Source organism: Scleropages formosus, chromosome 14 (genome assembly GCF_900964775.1).
Source record: "Scleropages formosus chromosome 14, fSclFor1.1, whole genome shotgun sequence".
Classification (NCBI taxonomy): Eukaryota; Metazoa; Chordata; class Actinopteri; order Osteoglossiformes; family Osteoglossidae; genus Scleropages; species Scleropages formosus.
This window is the reverse complement of record NC_041819.1, coordinates 11,084,821-11,101,468: the sequence shown is the minus strand read 5'-3', so window position 1 is coordinate 11,101,468 and position 16,648 is coordinate 11,084,821. Positions and strand designations below refer to the sequence as shown.

General features: G+C 42.8%; 1 protein-coding gene across 4 annotated transcripts in view; it reads right to left on the bottom strand.

Moving 5' to 3' along the window:
- Positions 1-533: 533 nt before the first annotated feature.
- LOC108920602 (probable phospholipid-transporting ATPase IH) overlaps positions 534-16,648 on the bottom strand; it is a 43,674-nt gene continuing 27,559 nt past the window's right edge. The window contains exons 16-31 of one of the 4 annotated variants that reach the window (XM_018729490.2): positions 16,101-16,174; positions 15,634-15,737; positions 14,703-14,884; positions 13,312-13,563; positions 12,570-12,744; positions 11,849-11,951; positions 11,476-11,621; positions 11,205-11,264; positions 10,396-10,523; positions 8,963-9,098; positions 8,504-8,527; positions 6,490-6,555; positions 6,265-6,368; positions 5,911-6,076; positions 5,713-5,751; positions 534-1,174 (exon numbers count right to left, since the gene is read on the bottom strand). In XM_018729490.2, the coding sequence (XP_018585006.2) occupies positions 929-1,174; positions 5,713-5,751; positions 5,911-6,076; positions 6,265-6,368; positions 6,490-6,555; positions 8,504-8,527; positions 8,963-9,098; positions 10,396-10,523; positions 11,205-11,264; positions 11,476-11,621; positions 11,849-11,951; positions 12,570-12,744; positions 13,312-13,563; positions 14,703-14,884; positions 15,634-15,737; positions 16,101-16,174 (2,005 nt within the window). In that variant the 3' untranslated portion in view covers positions 534-928. The remainder of the gene's footprint in view (positions 1,175-5,712; positions 5,752-5,910; positions 6,077-6,264; positions 6,369-6,489; positions 6,556-8,503; positions 8,528-8,962; positions 9,099-10,395; positions 10,524-11,204; positions 11,265-11,475; positions 11,622-11,848; positions 11,952-12,569; positions 12,745-13,311; positions 13,564-14,702; positions 14,885-15,633; positions 15,738-16,100; positions 16,175-16,648) is intronic. The other 3 variants (XM_018729488.2, XM_018729487.2, XM_018729489.2) reach the window with 3 other exon arrangements.

Sequence of the window (16,648 nt, the reverse complement as noted above, 5' to 3'; positions counted from 1 at the left end):
ACTCAGGAACAATTCTTTACAATTTAATTAATCAACAGGCCTTATTTTGTTTCTCAAAAGTAGATTCCCCCCCCAAACTGAAGCTAAACATTCTTGGTGAGATAAGACTTGGTGATCTAAGTTAGGATCCATTAAATGCTCCTCCATTAATTAACAGTCATACTAGTGATGCCACTTTCAAGATACATTTTGGTTATTTAAAAGGGTTCAGTAACTTTATTATGTACGGTAATTCATATAAAGTTTCATTATAGTTAAAAACTGCAACAGCAGCAGACAGTGCTGTACTTCAGTGCACTTGCAGCCAGCAGTTATGTAATTAGTAACTACAGTATTTGATTAAACCCCTGACCTGACAGTTCAGTTAGACCATGAGGATCCATTCTTCTTACCACCAGTCACACAGATCAGTGTGTGTGTGTGTGGACAGACATCCCCCCCCCCCCAGTATCAGTGGGGTGTTTTTAAAATAAAATAAAATAAAAAAAATATAATATATATATTATAAATATATAGCATCCTATGGTGTAACCCCCCATAAAACATTTGTGCAGAGTCAACACGACTTCACAAAAGCAGAAAAAAAGCATAAGGAAAAAAAAAAAAAAAAAGATGCCAGTCAGTTATAATACACAAGGAGTAGGTACAGAGAAGTATTTACATTTCAACAACTCTTTTGTTCAGCTGCAAAATAGACATTTTATACAGTCAAAGTTAATTTCAAGTAGTATCTTCTGTAAAGGTGAAGACAGCCAGAGAAAGGGGCAAAGACGAATCTCGCCATCAAAGCAGAACCAAGGAGTGTCAAAGAGCACAGTTCCAGACTGTGCGGTTCCGTTCATTCACGCACAATGGAGGAGGAATCGAAGACGGGCTGCCTGAGGGTCCATGTGAATGTGCAAGTGTCTCCAAAGGCACAGTTTACACATCACACTGATGTCTCGAGCCCCACCCCAGCGCCCGAATAGCGGACGTTCTTTCCAAATCCCAAGAAAGAGCTAAACGTGGAGTAGCCGCTGGCCCGCCGCCACCTTGTATACATCAGCTTTTTGGAAAGGGAGTCGGACCGTCCGCGGCCGTTGTGCCGGGAGCCGGCGACCCTGCGGGGAAGGCTGTGCGGCGAGGACAAGGGGGTGAACTCCGACAGGTGGCCCTGGTGCAGCCCCTGGGCATTCTGCAGAGGGAGGCACACGGGAGAAAGTAGTGCTGGGCGTGTGACGCACACATACACATGGGTGGAAGAGGAGATGTCCAGCAAAGCAACAACACGCAGCACAGCCACAGAAAGGCATGCAGTTATGTGGGCACCGGTCTCTTTACGCCCATATTTAACAACGCAGACTTCCGAAATTATCCTCATAATATTGGTTATACTGTTATATTGCAGTACTATATTGCATAATAAGGCAATATAACAATATGCAAAAAACATGACTATATAAAACAAAGACACAAAACACTTGTCAAAAGTTTGAGTACCCTGTCTGGAAATTAGTCCCTCCCCCAAGGCATTTGGTGAATGAATCTGATTGGGAAATGAGGCACCACATCCTCCAGGCCCTTGTCCATCAGCTCCCAGACATGTAGAGCAGGACACTTGTGGGTGGCTTTGCTTTCACCCTTCTCTCCAATTCCTTTCATACAAGCCTTGCCTAGGTGTACTCATACTTTTCACTGGTAGACATCTAGCTTTTCCCAATTCTGAAAAGAAAAAAGAAACTTCACACTGCAAGATAAAACTAATGTCAGTCAAAGCAAAACTGAGCGGAAGAACACATATCAAGTGTGGAAAGGTGACTTGCGCCATCGCCCTCAGTTGTGTGCTGGGGCTGAAGACGGCTGGAGAAAGGAGGCCTTTTGTAACTCCAGAGACTGCGACGCTTCTCCGCAGTGTCTGTTCTAATCTCTGTGGAGACACGGGATGCTGTCTAGGAGGGCCGTGCCAACCGGGGTTCTGGTCGTTTCAGCTTGAGCTCCGTCACTGACTGCCTAACTGAAGGAGAAATTCTTTTCTTTGTCCCCCCTCCCCCAAACCGCCGATCTCATTTCTGCTCCAAAGCGAGATCAGGACGTACATGTTGCATACTGTGGACGTTACCCGTTTTTTCATAGCTGCAAAACACTTGAGTGGACTGACACTGCTCAGACTTTCAGGGAGATGAGGGTATTTAAATATGCCCAAAGCAAGAGGCTTGCACTTTACATAAGTGTTCTTGTGTGCTCCCACCCCAAACTCCATGCATTCCAAGCCACCATCTCGGTACTGTTTATTCAGAGATGGCACACAAAACGAAAGGACTTCTATATTACCCCTTCACCTGCAGGGGCCTGGCACACAGCAGGGGGCAACACCACCTGCTTGTGTCTACTGGAGCTTTAATTCAATTCCATTTTTAATTCAAATCACTTCAATTTACTTAGCGCTCTTCCCCACACCCAGTGACACAGAGCACTGAACACGCGAGCGCTAGGGACACAGATGTAATGAAAGAAAACCAAGAGACAAAGATAATGCGTACAAAGCAGTAAGTAACGATGTCAACTGGAGACAAACGGCAAAAAGCTCCAAAGCCAGAGAAACAACATTCCAACGGCAGTGGCCGTCCACCCCTCCTGAACATTCAAGTATATAATGGGCCTACGTAGGGAGTTTCTATAACCAAAGAGCAGTTCATTTAGTCAATACGGAACTGTAATCAGCAGATTTTAAAAAAGTCATAGGCAGCTGATCTGGGGGTATCGTAACGCAGTCATCCAAATCCAGTATTATAAAGTGTTGAGAGTTCTGTAAGGAAGGTGCAAATGTGTGTGTGTGTGTCTACATAAGAGGTGACATCTTGCATAAAAGCACAAGTGTGAAGAGCAGATCAGTGAGCATGCCCACAAGGGCCACAACACCAAACTGCACTACACAGCAAACAGTGCCCGGTGCCTCTACCCTGCGGTTGCCAGGGCACCGCTAAGCCTCCGAATTAGACTGAGCCCCATCGAGGAGCGAGTCCTGACGGTACGTGACAAGTCTCTCAGCGGTCAAGTCCTTCGCCACGTTCTGTGAACAGCAAGGCAGAGACACTCAATATATCACATCACAGGACACCTTCTCAGGTGCTCAGCACATTGTCGTGAGATACCACCCACAGTCTCATGACAATTTCTTATTATTTCTTTAATTTGCTGTGGTTCAAGTAAATTCCACAAACCTTTACCAAGTCAATGACTCATCTGAAGAGGCAAATCAGGCGAGAGTTCATACAGTTTCCCCAACACACACACACAACTTAGCAGCTAATACAACAAATTAAGTGCTATATAGGGACTGACAGTCTCTGCTCAAGCACTTCTATAGAGAGAATGGAAGCAATCACTCCTATCTTTATTGCCAAATATTTTTATTAGCATGTGTGATTGTGCTAAGAACAATCTTTAAAAGCACTTTTATCTAGCCATTACTTTCCAAATAAAGCATTAAATCAAAGAAGGAATATCTAATCTTGATATTGGACCTCTGTGCCTTTAATAATCAAGCTGTTTTTTTCAGTCACCATATGCAGAAGATCATACTAGTTCTCTGGAAGCTGTCAAAATAACGGTAGCTGTTGGAGAAACACATTAGGCAGAATAAACATCACAGCCTGTAGGGTGAAATAAAGAAACGTGACAGTGACACAGACCTTGTCCTGCCCCCCCCCCAACACACACACACACACACACACACACACACACACACACACACACACACACACACACACACACTTCCTGCAGTACCACTGACAACGCTAGAGAGCAGTAGCTGCACTGGCTTACTGCAGCAGTTGACAACTCAGGTCCTGGTCATCGACTAGGAATACAACTTGGCTTTCCATCCTCTGCTATTAAATACAATTAGGCATTTCCATCACTTCTCCAGAAGACCGAAGATGACTTTTTCCCCCCATATATAATGACACTTCTGTGATTTTCGCTTATTTCTAGGGCATCACCAAAACAATCTCTTCAAATAAATGCAACTGATTCCTTGGCAAACACTAGAAGAGAAGACTGCATACCTTGATTAGCAAGATGAAGGCTTCCCCTTTCTGGTTTGCTAGATGCGTAATCCAAAACTATTAAGTTTTCGTACCGATCATAAATATAAAATAAAAATATCAACGAGAATCATGACAGACTGTTCTCTCTCTTTTCCTGGGCCAAGAGACATACAGGTCCGATATTAAGCAAAAGACCTAGTACGTTGCGTGAAGGGAAGAGAAAAACACATGTCTACTGGAAGGCTGTTAATTGACATGCATTAATGTTCTGATGTCATCACTGTGCATGATGGGAATGAAAGACACCACTGGGTACTGGAAAGGGTCAGGGAACTGGTAGACCTGCTGCTGTTATCACTGTCATCACCCGGAACATTTTGTAGTTCAGTAGCTGTGTCCTGATCTCCTTCAAGAGGCACCCATTTTCAGTGATTTCCATAACTTGGTTGTAATTGTAAATTGATATATGGCAAACTTAACAAGTAAACCTGTACCGAGCTATTTCTTTATCACATACAACTGCATACATAAATTTAAATAAAATAAATAAATAAAAACGGCAGTGGATTTGACCAAAGAAATTAATGTGAGGTTTTCTGAAGCCACAACAGTGATAACAACACAGAGTTCCCAGCGGGACTGGTGATCACAGACACGTTACCATGCAGAAAAAGCTCAAAGAACAATCACCTCCCATTGTCCTAGAAACTCATACTGCTGGAGGTCTGTGATAGCATAAAGATGGTGGACTGCTCAACGGTAAGGCACTGCTGCTTTGTCTGCCGTTTTGGAGGAGACAGAGCCGGACGCAGGCGGGAACGGAGGTCAGAGGTCACAGACAGAAGGGAAAGAGAGGAGCGGCAATCAGAGGTCCGTAGAAGGAGAAACAGAGGAAAGAAGGGAAGGGAGAAGAACTGGCCAACGGTGATGCTCAGATCTTCCACACGCAGTCAGTCCTCCAATAAACACCCACACAGTACCAGTTTAAATTTTTTTTTTTTTTTTTTTTATCATCATGGCAAATATCCTCTTTCGATATTTAAGATATTCCTCTTCTGAGGAATCCAAGACCTAGAGACAATTCCCAATTTTGTCATTTTCAAGTATTTAGAGAAACGTATGACAAACTTTTTTTTAATGATAGAGTTATAAAGATAAACACATATTTTAAACAAAAAATGGCAGAGGTAATTTAAAGAATGAGATATTTTCTATAATTCTTTGTTACACAGCTTAATAAGAGCTTAACAATTAAAGGCAGAACTCTGGACCTCTTAAGTAACACTAGATGATGCTTGAATAGTCACATCCATCATAATTTATTTTATGTAATGCACTGCATTTCACTCCAAAAAAAAAACGTTCAGACAAATACATTAGGTTTGTCTTTTCTTTCACTGCGAGGTCTTCTCTGGGCAATGAAAGCAGAGAAAGTACTTGTTCGCTCAGACATCAAGGAGAGAAGGGACAGGAAATCTGGAGTGAAAAGGTCTAGAAATAATTCAGTTTCAAGAGATTTTGAGATTTGCCCTTAAAAAGGGAAACTGATTTATCTAGAGAACAGAAATATATTCATACATCCTCCAGCAGGAGCTTGCGCTAGAAACTTCAAGTAAACTTTTCAGTGCAATGTTCCCCTAAATAATTACAAAGCAAGACTTGGAGGTCCAACAAAGACACTTACTTTCATGAAAGCAGGAAAATATCCGCCGCAAATGTGTATCTGAAGGCCAATGGACACACAAACTTTAAACAGTTATTATTTATTATTTTAACCAACCAACCAACCAGTTTAACCATCACTTTCAGAGCTTACCATTACTGTCAGTAGTTCTGCATTCTCAGCTAAATGAGGAGAATTAAATGCGAATGTTTCGCTTACCTGGATGCGTTCGGTTGTGGTCGGCCACAAAGCCCGGCAAAGAACTTTCTTGAGCACGTCGGGCAGCAGGCTGACCATGACGAGCAGGATGATGCTCAACCAGGCAGGTCCACTGGACAGCATTTGCATGAACACATAGTACATCCTCTGGTAGTTCAGAAAAGGCCTGTTGGAGAGACAGTGGGGAGGACCTTCATTACATCAAATGCTCTTCCAACAGATGATGTACCTATGGTTCTAAGCATTATTCACAGAAATTATAATGCGCTAAATAAATCTGGAAATCAGAATTAAAAATGTCACAATACAAATTTGTACCAAGATCTAAAACTCACATAGCAAGGATAAACATACCAAATGATGCCTCCCCACAGCAAAGAAAAAATGACATAGAAAAGCAAAGATCCCCAGATGACAAAGTGGTTAATCCAGGTCCAGTAGTGCGTATCAAGAGCAAGCTGAAAAAGTAAAGTATGGCAAAAATCAGGTGAGGACATGACCACAATACCACGTGCATAATATTAGAGGCAGATAAAAAAATGCTTCATTCTACAGCTTTTTGCCAAAAACAGACGTTACCTTGAGTGTAACGGTAAACACCAACACAGTGAAGACAAGAGCCCCGAAGGTCCAGTTCCCAAACATCTGTGGAAACAGCACAACATGTAGAGCAGTCAGTCAGTAAACTATTATCGCATGTCTGTTTTGAAGTGCTTACCAGGGGTAGAATACAGATATATACCCAGAGCTGCATGCTAAATACAAAACATTTAAAAACCTCCCACGTACAAGGCTCCTCGATGTCTTTTCATTCCCTCACTCTGTCGTAATTGAATTTCAGACAGTAAGCACAAGCACGGAGAAGAGCTTTTAATCTGTCACACCAATTAGAGCACACCAAACATCGTTCCTTCACATTAGCATCCCGCAGCCTCTTGGGCATCTCGCGCACTAATTTATGCGTTATGTCGGAAGCCCAAGGCTAATGAATCCTGCAGAACCCGAGCTCACAAGACCACAGGTTCAGACAGTGCCAAACGGTAAAATTCTCATGATTCGGATCAGCCTTAATCTCTACGGGAGCAGCAGTAGTTATCAGTAATATACTAGTATCATTGGTCTGACGCTTTTGTACAGCCTACTGTGATTATCTTAAAACAGACCTGGATAACATTAAAAGACCCGATTAAATGTGCTCGAGAATTTTGTTGTATTGTGTTTTTCTTTCCAGTGATTAACACTTCTTGCACAGAGCGCTTGTAGTTCCACTGCGTCCTTAGGACACGCTGACAGCAAATCTAAGCAATGCAGTTGCAACGGAAGCCGGTGGTGCTGTTGGGTAAATTGAACACATGCACATTGTGCAGGCCTTCCCATCTGAAAGGTTTTGAAGGTCTGAGCATATTGGCTTCACCTGTTCTCTTGGCATGAGCCAAACATTTCGTCTCCCGCAAGGCACAGCTGTGAGGCTCTGCAGTGATTCTGCCAGCCCATCTGTCTGCACCACTATCCATTGTGTTTGGGCCAGTGACATGAAATGATGGCCAGTCCTGCACGCAATCGTCTACAAGTTGCCCTTCTCCAACAGGACAAGCTCTAAGATCAGCAATCTGTGAAATATACTCCAGCTGTCCGATATGTTCGTACCAAAAATTAATGGATAAGTGTGGGTGTTACCGGAATAAAACAACAAAACTCGGTACAATCCTTTTGAGAACCAAACCAAAGGTTTAAGTGTGTTTTGCTATGTAATGTTCTGTGTTTATTCATACATTGAGTCATCTATATTTTTTATGTTTTGTGTTTCAGTTTACATGGTTAATTCTAACATCACAAATTCACAAGATCTTTATTCAAATCAGACACAATAGCAGTTTTGGCACAAATCAGTGTTCATTCCTGTAGTTAGCATATTGACTAAAAATCTCCAAAAGTATCTTTCTAGTAACCAGAATGGATACTAAATGAATAAATGAAGTGCCTACCTTATCATGATCTTCCAGTTTCTGCTTTTTATTTTCACAAAATGGAAGCTATTCTACTATTCAAGGGCAAATGGAATTCATATGAAGGAACTAAAAACAGCTTTTGGAAGGAATGAATGCAAATTAAAATTTTGAAACTGGAAATTACTACAGTGATTCATACCTTCACTACCTGTTTTTAGCTTTTCTATTGATGCAAACATTGATTTACATAATCTTATCAGATTTATCCATACCTAACCGAGAAATGCTTTGACACCATTTGCAGGACCCCTGCGTTGAATCCTCTTTTGCCCTTGCAATCTGAGTCGAGAGGTGTCCTAAAAGCTCTAAATGACGGATCCGTTACCATCGCTCGGGGTGTATGGCACCAGTGCAACACTCCACACATGAGGACAACACATAGGCCTAAGGTTACACAGACTAGCACAATGAAACAAAAGAATATGGATGGCACTGCCTATGCCAACCTACAGGGCATGAGTAGATGGGCAGGACGAGGGGGACTGCAGAGTAGAAAGTCCAGCAAAATGCCGACAGGTTGCGCACTGCAGCGGAAATGGTGAAATCAAAGTAAAACAGGAAACTGAAGGAAAGGGACAGCTTACCATCTGTGTGTTGGTGGTCATTAGCTGAGGAAGGAAGAAACAAAGAAGGCAAAATAATAGTAATAATAAGGAGGAAGAAAGAAAAATATAGGAGTAAAAATTATGATGTTAAAACAGAAAAGCTGAATTAAAAAAAACTAATGTGATAGAAATAAAGACAAATGTCTGCAACTTAACTTACTGGATCGTAGACATGAATGAAACACTGGCCTTAATGAGTGCTTTGCAATTGTAGGCTTTTTGGAAGGTCTACAATCATGCGCTTGCCCAGTGTACAATGTATGTACAGTTCCGCATGTTTAATTTCTTTGCTGGTGGGGGGGGGGGGGAGTTATAGACTTTACTTGACATACCTTCAGAGCGTTTATTAACCACTGTCATATATAAATCCCTAAGGGGCATTTTCAATGCAGTTCAGGCCTAAAACCCTTATTTATGCCCCCCCAAGTGTCTGCCTACCTGTCCATTGCTGATGAAGGTGGTGTTGTCGAACAGAAAGAAAGCACCAAAGAAGAACACCACGGCATCAAACAGTCCCAAGAAAGTCCAGTAGATGAAAATTCGCCAGCTCAGGAAGGAGTTCTTGGCAATGTCTCTGTGGAGGAGATCAGATGTCTGAAAATGTCCACAAATAAGAACCAATTCACTTGGGGCAGCAGTATTGTCAGTCCTACAACTTAGAACACCTACAGAAGATCAGAGTTAAAAGCAGCAGTGTGAGCTGTAGTTGGAAATACCAAATACTGTACATACTCAAAGATTAAAGTAGTGTGCACACATTTACATTTATCACCCAACTACACATGGAACTGGAGGCCATCATTAGCTGAAAGAGAACAGCGCACTCAGGTAAAATTGCATGCCTCTGGAGTTGTGGCCATGTGACGGAATAACAGAAACGGATCAATTCAGCAGCAAATTGAGCCCTACAGTGTGGCAGAATGCTCCTTTTTTGCCAGGCTGGTAATTGGAAGGGGGTTTGTGTCCAATTTCGTATCGATTATAAAGAAAGAATAGGGCCGAACAAAGCTTTGAGCAGATAAGACGTGTGCATTCTACAAAGCAATTATGCTCAAAACACCGCGCTTTATCTGAGGAACGATAGCCAAGTTGGATTTCTCAAACTTTTGAGAGAAATTGCAGTTAAATTTTGAACTGGAAAATTGTGAACATTCAGTGATACAGTGCAGTTGGAATACATAAAAAGATTTGAGAACCAGCGGAAGTAAACTTTTTTTTTTTTCCTCCATTGTCTCGATTTTACATGTTACACACACACACGGGACAGCTGGTAGTGTAGTAGTTAGAGCTACTGCCTTTGGACCCAAAAGTCACAGGTTCGATCCCCACGGCTATAGTACCCTTGAGCAAGGTACTTACCCTAAATTGCTCCAGTAAAATTATCCAGCTGTATAAATGATTGTAAGCATGTACTAACTGTGACCTTAACATTGTAAGTCGCTTTGGAGAAAAGCGTCAGATAAAGGAGTGAATTTCACACACACGCATATACAGTGTGTGTATATATATATATATATAAAAATAAAGAAACAAGAGAATGATCTAGAACTGGCCCAGCAGCTGTATCCATTGTATAAGTTTCTGTGGGCAAGTATAACTGAAAACCCGCACAGCCTGCCCATTTCTCCAGCCCAGTTTAAAGGAAAGGCATGTTGTTAAAGCATGTAGTCAGCTGGCCTGAATTCCAGTTGAGCGACAGGTGATCAGTAGATCCACCTAGAAGATACATGATTGGGGCTGAATGTTTTTCAGGCCTTTCCCCCCAGATTTTACAGCGCAAAAATGATGGAGATCAATGAAAGGCAGAGGTAAAAGACCAGACAGTCAGCAGGTCTGTGTGCAGCGTTCCATGCTGAGGAACCACAGCTCACCTGTACAGAGATGGGTCTCTCTTGAGGACATCCACGCTGACATGCTGCTCTATGAGGCTGTACAGCAGGATGGGCAGGGAGGTGAAGCTAATATTGTAGAGCGTCAAGTATGCCGTGTCGTACAGGGGCTGAAACATAAGCACACAGCGTTACAAAGATGACATCTTTACAGAGCAAATTGCACAATGAAACCAAGAGTAGGAACCTTGAGATTACAAGTTAATGAACGTCACTGCGTGTTACTCATTGACTTCTCTCATAGTCTTTCAAAGGGCTCTTAGACTTAGTCTATCATTATCATGATTTAATTTTGAAACTAACAATTTTCTGGTCCTTACCTCTGTTTATCATAGTACTTCCCTCCCACCCCCATCCTGACAACTGTGTCTAGGGCCAAGTTAATCTTGTGTAAGATAGACAATAATGTTTCACCTTGAACTGTCATCACACAGTTATTAGAGTGTACCTTTGGAAGCACTTGTGTATTGTACAAACCAAAAGTTGTAGGTTACCTTGGAGAAAGGCAGTAAGTGACAATCAAGTTACATGTTTGTGTCTGAACTTGTGTCCTCAGTGGAGGCACTTCAGAACCTTGGGACAAATTGAATTTTTCACTTTCCTTGGCAACAGTAATGTGTGGTAACTGGGTGTGTCAAGGGAATCCCAGGCCAGGGCCTTGACCGTGCCAAAAACAAACACGTGGGCCAGGAATCCGTACCTACTGATGTGAAACTTCAAGCACTTGACACAGGCTTGTGTTTTGCGATGTAAATCAATGCAGACTTGTGTGTAAATGGAGATGTGCGTACCTGCTGCGAGAAGCCACAGAAGAACTGGTAGAGGAACTGAGGGAAGATGAAGCACACGTTCTGAAGAGGGAAAGGCAGAAATCAACATGTCAAAGGCCTTTCAGAAAGAATTACAGGAGCTAAAAGTCTAGGAATTATGATGTAAGATGACCCCATTATTGTAAATATGACTGAAATGGGCTTCCTATGGAAATGAAATAAAATGAAGTTTGTTTAAGAATAGAAGATCGTTTTCTTTTTAGTTTTCTTCTATGAGGTGATAAAAATGCACCTTGTAAAAGAAGTACTGTACAAGCTCGGCTATTCTGATGTAGTAGTAATGCCCATGGACCAGCAGCATTCTCTTTAAATGTTTGAACTTCGGGATTGCATAATCACTGTTCCTTGCAGCCTGACGGCCCTCTTTACCCATGATGCCTGGAAGAAAGGAACTAAATTAAAGAGAGCAGGAGCCTGTCAAGGTTTCTCACATCCAATATTGCCTTTGAGGTATTGTGGCAAGAGAGCAACTTAAAACAGTTGAAACACTGTTACTTGACATTATTTGTCCACGCTTAAGTACGCGTGCACGTAGAACTCTACGAACATATAAATTCCTGCCATTATTGTGTTTGACAGCTGCACTCAGGTATGACCATACTCACCGATGCCCACATGTGCTTCAAGAATCATGCTGACATCATTGGCTCCATCTCCAATAGCTAGTGTAATGGGGTGCTCCTTAGAGGCCTTGATCAATTTTACAATCTGAAAAAGTACATGAAAAAGTACTATGAGTTCTAGCATGAATAGCTGTATAACAGTATATCTGTAACACAGTACATCTTTATCAGCATTCGTGTAATGAAGTGAGACTGCTCAAGGCAAATCCTTCGTTTAAATGAAACATAGACGCGCTTTTTATGAATGGATTGTATCATTTACCCACACTGTCAACCTCACTGAAGCATCAATTTAATGACTTTTTCTTGTGTGCAATTAGCATGTAGCATTGGCAGAATTCCCCTCCAAGGACTTTTTCTAGCTGAGAGCTCACACAGCTGGCAGGCTGCCATGTCAAATATATGAGCAGGAATGAGGAAACAAGACTATCTAATCATTAAGCATGCTGAAGGAGTACCTTGGCACCCCACAAGCCCATTTTCTTCCACTCCCACACACACACGCACACAATCCTGTGCAATCTCCTCTGCATACCTTGTGTCAGTTTGGTTCTACCAACAACCTGAATGGGTGATTTGCGATGTGACAAGGTCAGCAGTACTATACGTCAACAGGTAATTCAGCGTTCAGACCTCTTGCTATTCATTTTAACATGCATGCACGCCACATTAGACAGAAGGCGGACGGCAAGCGACAGCAGACCTGCGCCTTCTGCAGAGGTGCCATGCGGCAGCACAAAACCGCGCTGCAGTTCCGACAAATCTCCAGGAAGATCTCCTTGTAGCTTCCGGAGCTGCTGTCCTGGGATGGCTTCATCACTGCCGACAAAGTCGCCCCATCAATGATCAACCCGTAGTCCCGGAAGTCAGCAGATAAACTGCAAACGAACGGTGAATGCAGCGCAGTGTCAGGAGGAGACAAAATTTCCTACATTTGACTTCCTAATCTGCATAGAAGTCAGGGATGAAGCATCACCCTGGCAATACAAAATTCAGATAATTGCAGTTCATTCCAAGCTGCCTCAAAGCCCTTAAAGTATTAAGCAAAAGCAATAAATGCAACAAGTATTATAAACAACAATAAAACGGTTAAAAACAAGTGTGAGGAAAAAGCATGCAGGTAACAAAAGAAAGGAACCAACAACAACGACACACCCAGTTTAACATCAATGCACAAGTAATAAGTTCTGGTTACTATGACTTCTGGAGTCAGAGGTTTAGAATCCCTAGTACTTCTTCCTTCTCTCCTACCACTGATTGTGTGTGAGACCTGTGAGGATGCTGAGAGCTTGTGTGGAGAGGACCGTTCAGAGGCAATGAGAAGGCCAATGCTCCGGGTGGGAGAATACCAAGCAGAAACACAGGCGCAGGCAGCAAGAGGCCATGCAGACGCACTTAGAAAACTAGCGTAGAGACTGAGTTCGGAGGCCTGAGTGCTGACAGACCTTGAGAAAGTGTCGCGAGTGAGGCCACCGTGCTGTCTGAGCACGGTCCTGCTGAGGTCGAACAGCACATCGTGCAGACACTGCTCCTCCGTACGCTTGGTGGTGAGCTCCAGGATCTGAGTGCTGCGCCGAAACAGCTTGCTGGCATAGCAGGTGGCTGCCGCCGTCTCCATCTTGTCCCCCGTCAGAACCCACACCTTCACGCCAGCCTTGTGAAGGGATTCGATGGTGTCTGCCGCTTTCTCCTGCAACCTGCCGGGATCACCAGTCAGCCAGTCAAACCCTTTCACCTGAGTATCTTCTGCAAACATAGTCAATACAGTGAATGATTACCTTTTTTCCTAATAAAGTCTCTTTCCGCAAACTCCTTTACAAATGCACTATTAGAATAAAACACTGATTACAAACTGCAAATACTGTGCAAGGGAGCAGAATTAAGGCAGTCTAACCGGGAAGCACAGGTCATGTTCACTCCAATACAGAAATCTGAGAAAATAAGATACAATAATACATAATTTTTGGAAAATAAATAAAAAATTCAGCAATTTGTAATAGACTACGTGGAACCAATGTACATACTTGTATTAGAGATTCAGAAGAAAACTTAAATGCTAATGTAAAATATATAATATGTAAAATTGTTGTATCTATTCTTTTAAAATATTTCTTTTTTATATTTAAGAAAATATATACTGGAGCAAATTAGATGAGATGTCCTCTATAGCTGAAGTTAATAGCCCAGAGCACACTGCAGTGATTCTTGGTTCGGTGCTGCCATAGGATATTAAAATATTTAATTAAGGAAGGCTACTTCACTGTTCATCAGGTACTCAAGCCCAAAAAATATCTGACTCAAGAGACAAACACAGGCAGGAAGTAGACTGTGGCAGGATCAATTGTTTTACCAACCCCCCGGGAATGAGCATGGTGACATCCAACCAGTCTTTTATCCAGTAAATCACTTTGTTATATTGTTCTCCCTAAATAAGCCATCGGCTTGAAACCATCACTCTCAGCATGCGCTCCCGTCTTATATGGTTCCATTAGCGCAAACAGATGGAGAACTCTGGGAAATGACTGTAGTTATTTGTTATGTGCAGAGGAGAAGGGGAACCCAGCTGGCCTTGTGTTCTGAGAGCCTGTTGAATAGTGGTGTCACATTCTTCTTCTTCCAAAGTGACTGCTGTACCTTCTGATGAGGCTTCATGCACCACGCCAGGCCATCATAAGCACTTAGTCTTTATTTCCAGGCCTGAGTACATTTTAGTCGCCGAGATTTGTTTTTTTATTTGCCTCTTTGTATGGAAAACTCCAGGACTTCAGAGATCGTCTCGTGTCTTTTTAAACAAGGGCAAATCCAGCCGAACATATTCACAACGGAATAAACTCGCCTGTCCTCCACAGCGGTGGCCCCCAGTAGGATGAAGTTCCTTTCAATGATGTCATAGGCATCTGCCAGCTTCCTGTCCCTTTCCTGCAGGGCCAGCTTGGCGCTGTTCAGAAGGTGGCAGACCTCCTCATACTCGATCTGAGTCAGCGTCTTGTATGCAACGCACAGTGTCCGTAAACCTTCCTGCAAATTGCAAGCAATTGTCTGAATTAATCTTAATTATTCAATCTTTTATCCCCTCTACGTTTAATTTCTGTACATTTTATTAACCATTTCTTTTGTCCATGTGTCACTACTAGGTACTGGTAGTGAATAACATGGAATAGGCTGCTAGTAACACCCCACCCCCATTTCCAAGCACAAATACAGCACTGAACACAACAACAAAGACACCTTAGTTTGACTTTGTGGTGTAGGACAGAAAAAAAGCACCACAGAGGGATGTAATATCCAGCCTTGCAGTAGTTCTCATTACTAGGCCACCCAATGAGGACAAAGCGGGCCGCAGGCTGATGACTGTACTCCACCGTAACCATGGGGACACCTTGTCTATGGCGCCAGAGAACCAGGTCAGTGATGGTGCCAACAGCAGGCGTACAACACCCAAACTGAGGTAACCTCAGGCACCCTTCCTCCCTATCCCAGATCCATATAGAGCTAGAGAACCCGGTAACCTGGCCCCAAACTCGGACCAAAGCTAATTCTGGAAAAGGCCCTAGATGACTCACTGTGGAACAGGTGTATGACCAGCAGCTTGAACATTTTAATACTGGACCTGGAAGTGTTTCATTTTCTCTTGAAGAAGAAAGTGGTTAACCTCCTCAAGAAATCAGTGTATCAATTTCACACTTTCAAATATCACCTGCCACATGTGCGATAACATTTGAAAGGATGTGAACAGAACGCACCAAGATGGACCGTTCCCTCCTTACCACGGCATTGTGCTCCACGCGCGCTCGGACCTGGTCCACCTTGCCCGAGATCACTCTGGGGAAGATGGAGGAGTCTGCTCCCTTGCAGAACAAATAGTATTGTCCTGAGCAGAGCAAAGCCAAAATACAGAGGTCAGGCCTGGCACATTTGTCATGGGACACTCATTAGCACGCAGTGTGCTTGTTGACCCACTTCCACAGTTTTGGCTTCTGTGACTCAATGAAACCACTCACTTGAACAGAAAGCATGCACATGAAAGTGTACAATTTAGTCAACAAGCTATTTGTGTACATATACTGACTAGCCCTGGCACTTTTATAGTTTCAACAAGGGCATCATTTAGCCTAAAGGGCTTGTTTGCTACAGTACAAATGTTAAGCTAATGCCGTTGGACCCTGTACAAATCACTTTGAAGGTCATGCAAACGTGCTTATGGGAGCAGACCTCTACATGCATGCATCACTACCTGTGGCAGAGCGCACAATCACACTCATTCTCCTACGGACAGAATCAAAGTTCAGAACCTCCAGGAGCTCAAACCTGATGGCCGAGAAAAGAAAACGGTTTTAGTGTATAAACGTGAACATGGAGCTTCTCAGTCTGCGGTTACACACAGTTATGAAAAAGTCAAAGGCTCCCTGAAGAAGAGGCAAAAAAAACATTTTATGTAAAAACACTCAAAATGTAGTTAACGACAAAGTATTTTAAATGGGTTTCTCAAATGTCTGCTACAAGAAGACGAAGAGAGAAAAAAAAACAGTTTAGTAGGAATCAGCCATATGTACAATTAGTCTATGAAGCCATTTACAAAAAAGCTTGGAGGAAGGACTGGCTCTAGTAGGCCTTGGTGACTATGATGAGCTCAAGTGTCCTACAAGGCCACTACATTCCTGGAATAGTATCCAAAAGTGTCTCTCACACACACACACACACACACACACACACACACACACACACCATTTGGCCAATAAAACCACAGCCCCAACAGTAACACACACCCACTAACATGGAAGC